Source organism: Episyrphus balteatus, chromosome 2, assembly GCF_945859705.1.
Source record: "Episyrphus balteatus chromosome 2, idEpiBalt1.1, whole genome shotgun sequence".
NCBI classification, from domain to species: Eukaryota; Metazoa; Arthropoda; class Insecta; order Diptera; family Syrphidae; genus Episyrphus; species Episyrphus balteatus.
This window is the reverse complement of record NC_079135.1, coordinates 116269256-116286672: the sequence shown is the minus strand read 5'-3', so window position 1 is coordinate 116286672 and position 17417 is coordinate 116269256. Positions and strand designations below refer to the sequence as shown.

The 17417-nt window shown below is 30.0% G+C and overlaps 1 protein-coding gene and 1 long non-coding RNA gene across 4 annotated transcripts in view; both read left to right on the top strand.

The window, feature by feature from the left end:
- Positions 1–219: 219 nt before the first annotated feature.
- On the top strand, positions 220–1019 carry LOC129911331 (uncharacterized). Its single transcript, XR_008771625.1, has 2 exons — positions 220–459; positions 572–1019. It is a non-coding gene; the product is annotated as an uncharacterized LOC129911331 (long non-coding RNA).
- A 6271-nt stretch (positions 1020–7290) lies between these two features.
- The window catches only part of LOC129910570 (tyrosine-protein phosphatase 10D-like), a 141816-nt gene continuing 131689 nt past the window's right edge, over positions 7291–17417 (top strand). For all 3 annotated transcript variants that reach the window (XM_055987995.1, XM_055987996.1, XM_055987994.1), the window contains exon 1: positions 7291–8715. In XM_055987995.1, coding sequence (XP_055843970.1) covers positions 8617–8715 — 99 coding nt within the window. In that variant the 5' untranslated portion in view covers positions 7291–8616. The remainder of the gene's footprint in view (positions 8716–17417) is intronic.

The window sequence follows — 17417 nt, the reverse complement described above, 5'->3', positions numbered from 1 at the left end:
TGGAGTTGACTGTAATTTGTTTACTTTTTAAATTGTTTTTATTTGAAATTTAAAACTTCAAAAACAAAAGAGCTTTTTTAATTAATTTTTTTCCAATAGATGTCAGGTAAATATACCTACATGTGATTTTTATATTTTGAGCTTTTTTTTTACTTTTTTGTACTTTTTTGACTTTGTGTTTTGATGTAGTTCAGGCTTAAGCCTGAACTACATCAAAACACAAAGTCAAAAAAGTACAAAAAAGTAAAAAAGCTCAAAATATAAAAATCACATGTATATTTACCTGACATCTATTGGAAAAAAAATAACTAAAAAAGCTCTTTTGTTTTTGAAGTTTTAAATTTCAAATAAAATTTTTTTTTTAAAGTAAACAAGGGAAGTTCGACCTGGATGAAGTTCGACTTTGAGGGAATCGACTACCTATGTATAATTGAAAAAAAAACTACACCCATTAAAATGGTGAGGGAACCAAAAATGAAATGCTTTTTTTTTAATATAGAATTTATTTAAAATTATTTGACATTGTATACAAATGTTCATATTTCAAAATGCACCAATCCCAATTTTGCAGGCGTTGACAGCTTTTGAAAATGCGACGAAAACTATCCTAACAAACACTGAGTCATTTGTTGCAAAATGTTGCAAGTCTGAAGTATTTTCGCTTTTTATCCCAGAGCGGCGGATTTCTCTTTGAATGATGGTTATCAGAAACTCATCCTCAGCTTCTGCAAAATAGATTTTTTTTTACGTGAAGAATTAAAAAAAAAACTTCAATTTAACAGACCATTCGATTCCAAAATCCAAGTCTTTTATGATCCATTCTTTAAACGCACAGAAGCAACAAAATAAATGAGTTTCTTCAATTTAAATTGAACCATTACAAAATCTTTGAATGTCCCATAATGTATTTAGGTATACAAATATTCTAAAACATTTAATAATGTTATTTCTTGCTTACGGCATTGTTTTCCAGACGTTTTTATAAATTTAGCTGATAATTTTTTGATATTATTTTGAAATGACATTTATTTGTCAAAAGAGCTTTTCTTCGCAAAATGACAGGAACTATGTGATCGCAGAGCTACCTTACGGAAAGGATATACAAAATTGTTTGAGTGTATTTGTTTTTGAAACTTTGTGAAAATTGAAAGCTTGGTCTTGTTCAAGCTTTTTGAATCGAATACTTTTTTAAAATGAAAGGGAGATATACAAACAAGCTACTAGGGGGAAGAAGAAAAAACATCTTGTTTACTTTTTTGTACTTTTTTGACTTTGTGTTTTGATGTAGTTCAGGCTTTAAAACTACAAATTTTGTATTAAAGAAGAATTGAAAATATTCAAACGATCTTAACAAAAATGGCAAGAAAATGTAAGGAATTATAACATATTGTCATGAAGGTAAATTCAAACACATTACTATGCATAAAGTGTCATCATAAAAATACAGTTATACTACTAACTTATACAAACTAATAGTTTCACTAGAAAATTTCTTCTAGGATTGTTTAATGGAATTTTCCTTCCAGGAAACATTATCTATCTACTATTTACAATGTTTAATCTTTCTCACAATCTATAGAGAAATACACATCATCAACACAATGTATCCCAATCTTAATGTAACCAGAATGTTGTTTGCTAATTAAACATCCATAATAGTTTCATATAACCAAAATTGGTAAGTTATTCATTTCTCACTTTATACACTTACTTTTGCTGCCTCTTCCCACCATTCATCACAATTCGCATTTAAGTTTATAGCTCGCGCGATGCGATGTAAACATAAACATGAGCTAAGAGCATAAGCATGAAGTATGAACTTATAAATAGTAAATGCAGACCAACTCTCTTGTTGGACAACAGAAAGTTGATTAAACCCTGCTGAGGAGCACAACATTCAAACAAACGCCTTCCTAGATCATCCACCAGTTGCGCAATTTTCGCAATTAAAAGAGAAGAAATTCCATGGATACATTCGTCCATACAATTAAATTACAAAAACACAAGAAGCTATATAATATTGCCATCCCCGCGTCATCCTTTTTCAGATCTTCTTCAACAACAACAACAAGTTTTGTGTAGAACGTTCGCATATTAACATGTCTTCCTCATTTAGGCGGTGGCTGTTGTTAATTTTTCTTAGAATGCAAACACATTAAAATTATTGTCCTCACCACGGTATAGATGCTTTACTTCACTAGGCTTTAGTTGTGTCAAAGAATGACTGGTATATTTTTTAATTGTGATCATAAAATTGTGACAAGTCTTGATCAAAACATTCTCATATTATGACAATATGGCAGAACTAATGAATTTATGCGCGTCGTGAAAATTTAAGGGTACATTCACACTGTTGATTCTGTGTTAAAAAAAATAATAATAATCAGAGTTTTTCCTCTAGAGGGCGCTATATTAGCAACTTTTAAACTAACTATAACCAGCGTACAAACAAGACGCTTCCAACGATGACTTATTTGCCAAATAGTGATTAGTTGTTTAGAAGTTATGAGGGAACATACATACCCAAAAACATAAAAATGGCGAAAAAGGGCACATAAAGAGTAAAAGAGGGGTGGTATAATAGATTTAGTTGAAAATAATGTTTTCTTACACCAACAGGATCTTAGAAACAGCTTTTGGTGACTAAAAAATTTATTACCACCAGCCCTTGTCTCTAAAAGGCGCTATACTGAAAAACCTTACAATCTATAACCAGCGCGCAAGCAAGCACGTTTCCAGCAATACCTCATTTTTCAAAAACTGATAAGTAGTTTAGAAGTTATGAGGGAACATACATAACCAATAAAACAAAAAGTGGAAAAAAAGGGTTAAAAAGGGTTAAAGAGCATGAGCAGAATTAAAAAAAGTTTTATTTTTTCATCAGCAGGATCTTACAACCAGCTTCTGTTGTCTAAAAAAATGTATACCACCAGTTTTTTTTGTACAACTTTTTTCCATAGACTTCTTCTCAGAATTGCATAGCTTGTAGACTTTGTTGCAATCATGTTTGTTACCTTGAAACCGTTTTAATTAGTTTCTCCTACTGAATGGGAAAATAAACGTTGCTTACTCTTATACTTGGTTGTATAGATAATTGCTGGATGGGATGTCCCCCTGGAATAGTTTTTCTAATGGACTAGACACACTACCAGGAACTAACCATCAACCACACAAGCTCTAGCAACATGAACCTATCTCTAGTGATGATGATAGGAGAGGTGTGAACTGACATGGTCATTTTCGCGCACAACATTTCGACGGAAGTTACACAAATGTAAACACTTTGGATGATGTCGAGAGAGGGAAGTCTGGTGGTGATGTGTGACACACAGCAAGTTAAACAATCACGGTATGAAGGCTTTTGTTTGGAGTTTATAGGTTACTCGGATCACGAAGTCGGAATGCAAGTGGTTGTGATTTATTTGAAAACAAAAGAAAGTTTAATCATTACCGTGGCGGATCTCTGGTATAGGGGTAATAGACAATAGTTAATGAATGCTCATGGTCATTGATGTGCAATGGCAATCAGTCAAGATGTTTTTGTGTATTTGAGTATTTGAGGAATTTTAAAGCTTGGCCTTTTTGTTCGAGATGTAATGGCTGTTAATTGATTTGGGTCTTATGGTCTTAAGGAATTCGACTTAAGTTGAGGAACGAAGAAGAAGATTGTATGATTTTTTTTTCTTGACTGCTTTTAATAGGTTCTAACTTTTGAGTTGACATTTTTCACTTTAGCTATTAGAAATATTTAAGGTCAAACGTCAAAGTAGGTTAAAAAGTTTGTTCGTATTGCTTGAAAGAATTTTCAATGCAATTTTCACTGAGATCTTTTCACAAATTCTTCACTACATTAAATTATTTCTATATTTAAAAGAATGCAAGTGAATAAATTCAATCCAAATTCTACCGAAACGTTTTTAAAAACTTAGAACGGTGAAAATTTTAATTCCTAAAAGTAGAATACATTTAACATTTTTTTTTTTAGATTTATCAATTTTAGCCAAAGAAACTGATTTCGATAAAGATTTTCTTTATATACCTTTTTGCAATTAGCGCCATTTTATCTGCATTGCAATAAAATTTTATACAGTCTTACTTACTGTATGGAAGTTCTTAATATAGACAACAAAGATCAACAGGTTCATGAATAGAACTATATGAAAGTACCTATTTTCAATTTTAAAAAGTACGCATACGCCACAGTGACCCTCTATGTTACAAGTAATTAAATCGGAAGACTATTAGGTATACTTTTTCGGTAATTTTTACATGAAAGTAGATCGAGATAAATATTAGCTCTAATACAAGATTCTCTCCAAAAACATAACTCGGCTAAATTTTGGAAATAATTAAATGGGAGAGATAATGTATGGGAGTTAAAATTCAGCTTGATCTTCATATTGTGTTTTGGAATTTAGTTTTTAAATTAAATAACATTTAGGTATTTTCTTCAACACCTCAATCTATGAATGGATTAGTGTTGACGACATTAATAAGGATATTTATAATCTAAATTTGGTTCAAATAAAATAATTTGAATTTGTGTTTTCGTTGCGTAAACAAATGAATTCTAGAGGCTTTATAACTTTATGGATAAAATTTGATTTTCTAGCTGTCATTAAGTCTTTAACTAAACAGAGACAAGGCCCCGCAGTTTTTTTTGGAGGGATGTCAATTGTTAACGATGACTCTTGAAAAATATTTGTGGATATGTGGTACCTATTATCTATTTAAATAACGGAGATAGTCAAACAAAGATCATTCTTTCTGGAAAAATAAAAAGAACTTTGAAGAAAATATGCACCGACGATGAACAAGTGAAATCAACAATTACATGACTGCAGGCATGGAAAAGTCAAAACAATTGTATCGAATTCGATACAGATAAGTTTGCTCGAGTACAAAAATACAATTTGTTTAAATTCGATACAATTTTTTAATCTGTGTCTTAAAAATTTTTTTGCAATCTAATATTAAAAAAAAAAGAGGAAATCGAAAGTATTTATAACGAAAGTAATTTTTGTTTAAGTTTTAATTTAGTTTCAGAAATTTTTAACCAAAATAAATGTTACAATTTGAGTATAGTTACTTGTTTTTTTTTAAATATTTATAAAACTGATTGTAAACATTTTTTTTTTTTTTTGACATTCATCAGCAAAAATTGAAAATGCTTTTCAAATTAGAGACTAATAAAGTCGAAATACAAAACACTGAATTCACTCTATTGTAAATTCCGAAGAAAACAATTTCAAAGTACAGCATTAAGTCCGAAGACCTGGAAACTTTTTTATGAAAAAGGCATGTTAGTGTAGATTAAATTTCATGAAAATCAAAGAAAACACGTTATTCTTTATTTCTTTTCATGGAGTTTCTGTATTTATCGAATATTTAAGTTTGTAAAATTAATTTTAAGTTCAAAACTGAGCCATTATCTGAAAACCAAAATTGCACTTTTGGTCCCCACGATTTTGCATTTTTTTTTAAATTTTTTAATACCTACTTGTAGTCTTTTGTGAATATATACTTTTTTCCATATTTATTCATACCGAAATTAAATAAGAATTACTCTTTTACGCAAAAAATAGTGAAATGTATACCCAAAATTTTGATTAAATTTTATATTAATTTCTCCTGTAAAAAATATATTTCAATACAATTGTATCCATTTCAGTACAATCAAAATTAAATTTTCAGGACTGGGATTTTCTGGACAATATGATGTTTAAAATAACGATTGAGGGCGTAATAAATAGATAATAATTACAATTTATAATTGAAGAATTTAAAAAAAAAAACAAAAGTTTGTCATATATTTGAAAAAATCGTCATTTTGACTTCATCTTGCAAGATAAACTCAGACTTTGACCAACTATAAAATTGAATTGAATCAACTCACGGAATACGTTTATACAATATCATTTTTTAGATAGTTTTATTGTTAATAAATCTGTCTTTGGTAATTTTTTGTTTAAATGTGTCAAAATGGAGCTATTAAATAAAAACGCTTCCAACCACTTTTTTAAGATGGCGGCTTTCAACATTCCATGAAAAAAATTTGTCCCGCAACGTAAATAATTGTTATATTTTGCTTTAGATTTTTTTTTTCATATCTTAATTATTAAATAATTACACTGGCTGATAAAAAAAAGTTTTATTTCAACTGAATCCGAATATGAAGTCAAATATATTTTAAATAAAATGTAAAACAACCTCCAAAATCGCAAGAAAATTGGGGATTTTTGCAATTTACTTAAAATTTGAGGGTGTGAGGGCAAAACTGATTCTTATTTAGCGTGTCAAAACACATGTACAGGCAGAGGCTAAAGTTGTAACTCAATATTAGTACGTTTTATACGTCCACTGTGGCGTATACGTACTATTTTGCAATGCTAAATGGAAATCGAACGATACGATGGTTTATTTTTAAGTATTCCCGGCACTTTCTATAACTATTCTTAATTTCAAACTAAAAAGTGTTCCTTTAGCAAAAACTTCTATTAAATTTAATTCTTTCGGTATTCTTCATTTTGCTTAGAAATTCATACATTTGATATAATTGCTATATATGTTTAATATAGCAACATTTTAAACTAATGTAAGTGTATCAAACAGTTTTCTTTGGAATAAGGGAGTTGTTGGCCTGTTATTTTGGGCATCTATTTACATCGATATGAATTTTTTTTTTATTTCATACTTATTTTTAAAAACAAATGACCAAATCAATTGTGAGTGTATCAAAATATCAATTTTAATTATTTCAGTTGAACGAGAAGTTGATCAATTGATACGTTATTTGTCTTAGAAATTTGAATCTAACGATTTGTTGTGAACACCATCTAGCAAATAAACTACAGAATAATTCTTCGGGTTATTGTATGCACTACCTCTCTATCGCCATCTCCCATAACATACCAAAATATTTGCGACAAGCTTATCAAATACACCAACCTCTTGAATAAAAATGGCGTCTACCAGAGCTATATTCAATTCCTAACACTAGATGTCTCAGGTCTAATTAAAGAGAATTTTGATAGAAAACACCTTGCAGATTGCAGGGATGTTAAAAGTAAACAAACCATACAACCATAAACCAGTTCCACCTTCCACCACATTACACACACATGCAATCAATATATTTAGAAAAAATCTGTTGATTTCCAATACTCCCTCATTATTTTCACTTGCTTTTGTATATGTGGTGAATTGAGGTGAATTTCAAAAACTTCCCCGATGCGCACGCATACATTCAATCCAAAAGAGTTTATCCCGCATAGATTTTGTTTATCCAATTCATTCGAGTAGAGACCATTGTTGCGTTTGGTCCACGTTTGTTCGCGATTCGAAAAGAAAATAACAACAACAACACAAATACAAAAAAAAATACCAAAACAAATAAGAGAGAGAAAACGCTGTGTGTTTAGGTATCTACCTAAGCAAATCGTCGTTCGAAAATATTTTTAATTTTTTTCTTCTTATTCATCATTTTTCTGCCGCTTTCTTTCGTCGACTTTTTTGTGTTGTTTTTTGGGTAATCTTGTCTTGTTGAATTCTTGTGTGATTTGTATGCTTTTCTGTTTACCTTGAAAAAATAAAGAAGAAAAAAAAATTTGCTTGTGTTGAAAAATTACACAAAAGAAGTTAAAAACGGGAACGCAAGTGTCAAAAAGTCTCTTTTTTGGGGGAAAAAACATCGTTTCCGGTTCCGACGACGACGGGTTTTTTCGTCCTCCTCATTTTCTATCATAAAAATGTCTTAAATATAGAAAATGTAAATAATTAAGTGCAATAAAAATGTAAACACACAAATGTATGTGTTTTTTTTAAGTCTGTCTGAAATATGTGTGTATTTATGTGCAATATAGTGAAAAGATGTCAGCTACCAAGAACCAACTAATCTCGGATAAACGCAAACCACTTTTTGGATTACCACACTTTTTGTTAGATAATTTTCTCCAAATTGGAAGTCCACCACCTTTAACTGTAATTTATGAAAAGATTAGTAAAATTGTTTGTAATAATTAAGAAAAGTTGAAAAAGAAGAAGAATAACCTCCTACGCCATCAAAACACGATCTACAAGTTTTTGTCCCCATTTTCTTTTTTTTTATTTTTTATTCATTTTGGCAACCATACCACACTTACCACACCAAGAAGAAGTGAAAAAAAAATCACTGTCAACGGAGACAGGTTTTTTTAACCATATTCACCATACCTGCTTGTCTAGTTTTTTGTGTGGATTAATCATTTTCTGCAACAAATTGTAAAACAACAACAACAACTGATCGTGTCGTGTGTCATTTTTTATATTCACCACACTTGTGTATGAGTGTGTATTGTTTAGTGTGTTTGGTAATACAATTTTACCGTTCTTTTTCGTGGTGATTATTCAAAATGTATGAGTAAAATTTTAACACTCATACCAACAAGAAGAAAAACAGAAATTTATTTCCAATAAATTCCTCAGAAAAATCAAATTAAAATTATTGCTGTCGATTTTTTTGTACGCGTACATTTTTGTCATTTATCATCTCTTTCCCCTGTTTAACTTTTACTGATTTATCTCCCCCGAAAAATACAAAAACCTGACGAATTCATCCTATTTTTTTTTTATTGAATAATGGATAAGATGTCAACAATAAATTTTTGGATACAACGCACACATCGAAAATCGATATTGTCGCTGCTTTATGGATATGTATTATTTATATGCGCACAGGTGAGTTTTATTTTTTTTTTTAGACTTTTTTCTTATTTACATTTTAGAGCATACTTCATTGGTTAGGGTTGCCATGTAGACTGCTTTTTATAAAAAATGAAAATAAATGAGTTTTGATGGTTTATTTTCACTTATTAAGTTGGATTGATGGAAAAATTAACTTTTATAAGTGAAAGTGCAAGTAATTTGAGGTGAATTAATTTTTATGAGAATGTAAAAACAAAGATTGGCTCGTTTGCCCTGCAAATAATAGAACTAGATAAGACAACAATCATGTCTCTGATATTGAATAGGTACTAAACATTTGTAACACTAACCCCAGTTTGACTCAATAAGAAAATATGGGACCAGACGAACTAGAATTCTTGCTAGGTGTATTAACGGTCATTGCGCCACTTGCACAATGACGAAGAAGATAAAAACTTCTTCCAGTCACCAAAGGACCATTTTCCTTTCCAAACACCGGGCGTTTATGCAGATCCTTGTAGCTGTGTTTATTTTTAAGTTGGACAAACACAAATTAGCATTGCCACCCAATTAAACGAAATATAAGTGCGATAAGCAAAAGCTAGCCGGAAAAACCGACAATTTGCGGGCACATATTGCACCATCCAAACAAACATCACTAGATATACTCTGACCACGCAAAAGTGTTAGCTCAAAAAATGTTCCACGTTTGGTATGCGAGGCAATTGGTAAGCCGTACATAGTTTAATCGCGACGACAGTTTTAAACTTTCTCGTTCATGGGATCCCGTTATCAAAACCTCATAGCCTTAAACCTCAGATTAAGCTTAAAACACCCTGCGATATAATGAGTGTTTTTTGCTCTCAACAACCTGCACCTCAAATACCTACAACAGGAGAAAGAACAATCTACGCATCACTACAACCGGCGGCGCACAGTGGGGAACCTTGTATGGGAGAGTGGAAAAAACTCCGTAAAATCTAAACTACTGGACCGTTTTTGATGAAATTTTCAGGAATAATAGGAAATAAGAAGATAAATCAACACCAGTAATTTCCGCCCACTGCCCCGCCCACTAAAGTGAAAAATGGCTATTTAAGTTGAAAAAAGTCGAAAACTAGTACTCTTGTATGAAATTTAACGAAGACAACGTGACTTGCAGTAACCAAAATATACTTTTCTGAAGGTTTTCAATGTTTTGAAATCAAATCCGAAGTCATAAAAAATTAATCAGCTCCTGTTTTTGAAATATTACCGTTAGAAAATGCAAAAAAAGTTTTTTCTTGACTATTTCGGACCTTATTCTTTTATATAAGTAAAATTGTCTCAACATATTTAGTAACGGTTTATATAATAACTGATTTCCTTCTTTCATCTGTTTAAATCTTTTCGATATCTTTTTTACTGCCTGAGATATCTTGAGTTGTTTGGCATATAAATTATACCGTCATTATCTCCTTTATAATATATGAAGCCGAACCCACTTACTACATTTTAAGATATCTCGGAAAATAAAAAAGATATCGAAAAGATTTAAACAGGTCTTGAAAGAAGGAAAATAGTTCTAATAGAAACCGTTATTCACGTTGTATGGGGAACTGGAAAAAACTCAATTAAACCTTAACCACTGAACCGATTTTAATGAAATTTTCAGGCAAGATTATTAAAAGCAAGGGAACCAAAATAAGATTTTCTCTCAAGCTTAATTATTGTTTAAGACTTAGGAAGAAATTTAAGAAACAATTTGTAGGTTTTAATTTTAGTCATATCTTTATTTTAGTTTTTTTGTGCTCTGAGGGCCATTTGCTGAAAAGAAACTTAAATAATTTAAGTTGAACATAAGCTCCTATTCTCTTTTTTCCTCTGCGTAAACTGCTACATAAGAGTTTATTTAGAACATAAATGCTTAAGTTTCGATTCAGCAAACGGCTGTGAATCTAATATTCGTAAACCCCAGAAAAGTTAAAATAAATTGCACAAAACGTTGAAAACCGTCCATTTATGTATTTTTCGATTTTTTTTTTTTAATATGTAGGTATTTTCAAACTAACGTCAGATTTAAGTTCATCGGATCAAAAAACATATTAAAACATATGATTTTTAAATCCATTTTTTATTATAATCTGCTTTTTTAGAAAATACGTTTTTCACATTTGCTTAGCTTCAAATTGCTCTAAAAAGTTTATTAGGACGAACTAGGATGAGATTTTTGGTGCTAAATGTTGCTGAGATTCAACACTATCATGTGATATGAGTCCGCCCACAGAGGCAAACAGAGGAAGTAGTTAAAACAATTTTTGAACTCAAAATTCCGGAAAATTATAAGTATTCTTAAAATGAAAAATCGAAAAATTTTTTTTCTGCTAAACTTGTAACTGATATTGTTAAACTGTTTATTTTTAATATATTTACAAAAAAATTTTTTTTGAAAAGTCAAAATTTAACTGATTTTATACCATTTAAATAAAAAATACTCGTATTTACATCAGTTTTCATAATTTTTCAACTTTGAATACAAATTTCTAAATCTAGAAATTTTTTTTGAAAGAAATGCTTTCACATCCTGATTCTACAACATAATTACTGTAAGAAAAACTTCCAACATATAAAAAAATCCAGCTATCACACCAATGAGTTTTTTCCACTTTTTTCCCACTGTGCGGCGTTGCCGATCTAACATGTAACATTTTACGGCAGTTCAGTTTCCCGGTGACCACGCTCAATGTTATTTGTTCTTCCTCCTATTTACCTTTCTGTCTGTAACAAATAGCCAGAAATTGCAAGAAAAAAAGAAACCACAAAATTAGCCTATCTGCAAGGAAATGACACGGAGGGAGCTGGCAGGAAATTTTACTTTTGAGATTCATTGAAGATCGGCTTCTTTTGGAACACTTAGTGAAGTAGCGTCAATACTCTGAAAAACCTGAATAGTTTCGCAGTCTCTACCTTCCAATAGCTTAAATTTACCTAACCGAAGTGTCTGAAGTCACAGTCGTCGAAGTTAGATAGGTTGTTAGATACTCCAAAAATGAAAAAAGCGAAATATCGTTGGTGTTATTTTTAATATATAGATGAGGGGCATGGTTTGTCTCTAGATGGCTTATGATTTTTGTCTCTTAATTTATAAGAGGTGACCGAATTAGAAGTGTAATAATTTCAGTTTTATTATGCTAATGTCACGAACCAAGAAGATCGTTCAAAGAGTATTGCGTACCTGACAGCGAAAAACAATTATAGGCTTCCTGATGACCAGCTAGTATGTTAACCAAATCATTATAAAAGATATCGTAATTCCTTAGATAAATCCTTTGGTTTTGAAAAAGCACTAGATCCACAATGTCACGATTAAATATAGAAAACTTTAGGCAACGAAGAATTCCATAACTTTATATGCGGAAAATGACATGTTATTGTATCGTTGAGTAATATGAGTTGTGCACATGGATTGACTGAAAATCAGAAAAAATGTTCACCCGACAGCAGGGATTTGTCATGAGGTCTTTGATCTTTATTGCAGTGATTAACAATCTTTAACAATGTACAGAATGCTTTAAATGAGAACAGAAGTAAAAAACCTTGATTGCATTAATAGTACGAAGATCACAAAGAGCCTTTTAAAACGACAACCCATGAAAGAACAAGGCCTAGTGATTAAAAAGAAACGCCTCTCAACCATTTTTGTAGACGTGTAATTAATTTGAAAGAATAGAAGGGACCTGCAGTTTACCACCGAGTCCGAACGCTAAGCAAAGAGCTACTTTTCCATGCCAATGATTTTTGGAGTTTTGTCGTTTCAAAGAAGATTTTTCGTGTTCAACCCAAAAACTTTAAAATTTTCGTGAAAAAAAACTGTAGAATTATTGGTTTAAAAGAAGATGAGAGTGAAGATGAAGAAAATAAGTGCAGCTTGAGTGAAGTAAAAACTTTTCACAACAAAGATGTACCTGACACACAGCCAGTCTTAAAAAAAAAAAAACCTTTGTATACATGTTCCCAAGTTTCACATTCTTTCAAAGCCTTTATCGAAACTCTTTTTACTTTAAAAAAAAAATGGCAAAATACCAGTATTGAATAGTGGTATCTATATAAAAAAAAAAGGATTGTTCTATAAAAATATAATTCATAATTTGTTATTCTAGAAACATGCGTACTTGACTGAATGAACCTCAGATCAAATTTAGATGTAGGTCTTGAATTGAGTAAGAAATATACCAATCTTGTGTATGAAGTACCACAGCACATTTAAAGGGACTAAATAAATAGAAGTTGACCGGGGAACCGCAAGTCTAGAAGTAGTTAGCAGTGAAAAAAAAACTTCTTATACATGTTTCATTTCATGCCTTAAGATAAGATTCTGAATTAAATGATTCTGCTTTAAAAAAGCATTTAAATCTTCAAAACGATTGCTGACATTGAATTTTTACATAAAACCTAACACATTCATTTAACTTGTGGCTTGAAAGCGCATTTTTAAAAATAAAGACTTATAAATAAAATAGTGTCAATATTATACTTAGCATACACAGATTAACCAAAACTAAATATGCCAATGTGCAAATCCTCACCATAATCCTCACCAAATCCAATTAATTGCAATAAAACGATAATCAATTTTATAATCTACCAATTAAAATCAATTACAATGCACAAATCACATCATTATGCGATAATGAGATATAATGACCCTTATTTTGGATTAAATAACTCGAAAGTAATTTTCTTATCGCATTTTCACCGTTCGTTGTGCTGTATATTTGTGCTATGATGGTGTATCAGCAGACAAAAGGTCTGTAAAGTAATTTTTTTTTCTGTGTTGTTATCACAAACAAAAAATAAATATTATTATTATGTATTTGAAGTAGAAGCAACATTGTCAAACATAACATGACACGAATATGTAGGTAGCCAATAAATTGTTATCTCTTCTAGGTTGTAACTATCAATAAGTACCTAAGTTAGCATACAAACTTGTTACAGTCATTGAATCCACTTTAATATATTTGCTGATTAAATGCACGATAGGTATTTTTCGTTTTTGTTTATTTTTTGTTTTCTTATTGATTGATGTTTTATGTAATTTAATATTAAGTGCATTTTGAAATACTTACCTAGTTTGTTTGTTTTTTTTTTTATATTAAGGATTTATAGTCAATTGAACTTTTAATTTATTGATTTTCTTGCTTGAAATTTATTCTGACAAAAAAAAACAAGAAGAGATACGGATGAATAACGATTAGGTTTTAGTTTTTATGTGGTTTACTGTTGAGTTTACTTTCTTAATTTATTGTTTTTTCTTTGAAACTAATAATAATAAATTATTCAAAAAACCATAAGACTTGCTCAAATGAACATTAGAAATTATTTCCTCAACTTAAAATAATTATCGTAAATTTTGAAGTCAAGAAAAAGTAGGTGGACCCACTTGCAGAAATTAAACTTAACCCTCTACTGCATGAATTATGAACGAAGTGATAATAAAATTTTTTTTACAATTTTTTTAGTTTTATTAGGGGTTGCAAAAAGGTATTACATAGAAATTTTTATTTTTTATTGAAATTGAAATATCTTGAAAACGGCTTCAAAGATTTTGTTTAAAAAATTCAAATGTTAGTTTTAAGCTAAGGTCTATTTTCTTATGAAAATTTTTTATTAATGGTACCTGCCATAGAACCGTTTTTTTCAAATCCGATTATCTCCGAAACTGCTTATTCGATTTCAACGAAACTTTTTGTGAAGAAGCATTTATATAATTTGAATATAAACCAAAAATAAAATTTCCAAAAAAATAATTTTTGGATTTTTAAAAAAATTTCGAAAACGGGACATTGAATTTTTTTGAAATTTTGTTGTTAAATGTTGATAAGTGATTTTTACAAAATGGCATACCAATTTTATTTTAAAACTTTTTTTCCAAAAAATTATTTATAAAAAATTAGTTTTTTAAAAAACGGCTCTAACGATTTTGAAATTTTTTTTCTAAAAATGCACCTTAATATATCAATCAAAACTGCATACTTGTTTTGGAGGGCAATTCAATTTCAGATTTTATTTTATTTTTTTAAAAAACGAATTTTATTTTTTTTCCAAATTTCTATATAAAAAGTCTTAAAAATTTAAGCAACTTTAACTCTAAGAGCAAGTTCGTGTGACCCAGTCGTGCATTTTATTTACATATACATACATTTTTAGAAACATAAACCATATATGGTTTAGTACGCATTCAAGGTATGTTTTTATTACAATGGACTTTTCTTATTCATGGAATTTATTCAAACTCTTTGTTTTATCATTGTAGCAGAAGAACACATTCCATTTTCTACACATTGGGTACGGGTTCATTCCATAAATTTTATATATTTTGGCGTTTTTTTTTTGCCATTCAGGGATATAATCGATTTTTCCAGTTCGCACTGAATTCAACGACTTTTGCCCTTGGCTGATGTTGTGAGTGAATTGAAGTTTCGGGATAAGATGGGGATGGACTTCCGTGACTTGTATAACTCCCTCACCTTTGTTCTGTTCAATCTCTGCTTTGATCACCTGCCAAAGTTGAAGGTCGTCCTTTTTTTCGTGACGTTGTAGGCTTAAAAGATTTGCATAAGTACTCGGAGATGGCTTGTTTGATGTTAAAAAGAGCCAGAATCTGAAGCTAGATCGTCATCACTTCGAAAGCCATCACAAGTTATAGCATTTAGACACTTATTTTTTCTATAGAAAGCCTTCGAAGTCATTTTACAAAAATAAATAAAAATCACACAAAAATCAGTAATGTAAGTCACCAACGCATGATAACCCATATATATGGTGTTTTGGAAGAAACGTCAAAAAAAGACAAAAATTATTATAAAAACAAAAAACAAACTTCGTAAACATATCAAAGTATAATAAATACATACGAAACATATTTTTAATGTTAGATGCAACTAACTTCTTTATTACAAAAAAAAAAACACTTGAAAAGTACACACTTTTATTCACTGATTTGCACTTTACACATGCTCTTGAAACAATGAGTTTATTTCAGAATCAGGACTCTCTTACTGATAATAAAAACCGGTTACTTATACAAAAATAGACAAAGTTTTATTATAGTTTTTTCTTTTTGACGGAAATAAATCGATATGAAATCGATAAACCATATATGGTTTAGTATGCGGTAGAGGGTTAAGAATTGAATTTCAAAAAATCAATTTCACTGCAGTAACGAATTGAGCAATTCATAAACCCGTCTTGGAACTTAAAATCAAAAATTTTACCGTAGAAGAATAAGTATTCGAAAAAAAGATCGACACTTTATTTGCGCAGGTGGGGTTATAAGTGTCGATCACTTTTAAAACTAATACCCTACTATTCCAAAAGAGTTTTTCCCACAATTACTCGTGTCAATTCAGTTTGATGTTCTCTCATCTCATTTGACAAATTGTCAGTAGGTAGGTACTTTGTAAAAAAAAGTGGTGACAGTTGTTTTAGAAAAGATTTTGACAGTTCATTAGTTGTATTGACATTTTGTTTGGTGTTTTTAATTGCCACTTGTCGTACATGTCTCATCAGTTTTGATGAAATACGAATGGAGGCCCTTAGTATTTTTTTTTTTTTTAGAAGTGAATGACATAGAATTGACAGGCAAAGTTTTTATCGACTACACGATGCAGCTTCTTGAATAATATTTAAAAAGTTTGTTTTATTAGTTGGAATTATATTCAGGTGTTTATGTTAATCGTCACTTGTAGTTACGATATTATATGAACTGGCTTAAATGTATTTGTTCGTACCATAATAATAAATTTATTGCTTTGGTTTTCCACTTTTAAACAGAATTGAACAAAATTAATCAAGATACAAAAGAAGAATATTCCAATATATTTGTGAAAGACAACACCTTTCTTATTGTCACAAGTGGGACAAAAAACGCAGTAACTTTAAATTTGGTTTCTTACACAAAATGATAATTTTTTTATAAAAATAAACTTAATGTGAACTACATATATCCAGCAAGATTAAGATTTTAATCATTAAAACTGGAACAAAGGTTTTGCCCGTGGCCTGTCTAGTGAATAAAGAAGAAGAAGATTGGTTTATAATACAAATTCTATATACTACTGGAATCAGTAAAGTAGAAGAATAAGCACTATATTTAATTGGACTTGTTAAATTATTGATTTAATATAGCTTTTTATGGCCTTTAGTCCAAACAAAAAATAATTCTCTTTACATACAAATAGTTAAACTAATAATGTCACGGTTCGGAAACTTGTCACGGGATGAACAATTTGCAATTTCAACTTAGACCCCAACTTGGTGGTAGTTTAAAAATAAAATAAATTAAATAGTTTAAAATTATTTGAAAATCGGGTGTTTTAATGTCACACCCGTAACGCAATTTTCATATTCAATTAATTATGCATATTATCATAAAAAACATCATGAGTTATATAAATTATTTAAATTGAATTAAAAAAAGGATTATCAACAATGTCACACCCGTAACGATAAAACCTAAACCACCCGAACTGATGCCTATTTTCTGCATTTTTTTTTTTTGTATTTTAATTAATACTAGTATATTTTAAATGATCGGTCGTAAATTATAATCATACTACTAAAAGTCTTTAAAAATTATATCATTGAATTGATATTATAATTGAATCATTTATTTTCAAAACATGATAAGTCCATGATTTTAAATTTTGCAGGAGAAGAAAAAAACGTTCTATTTTCTTTTGATGTGTGTAGCA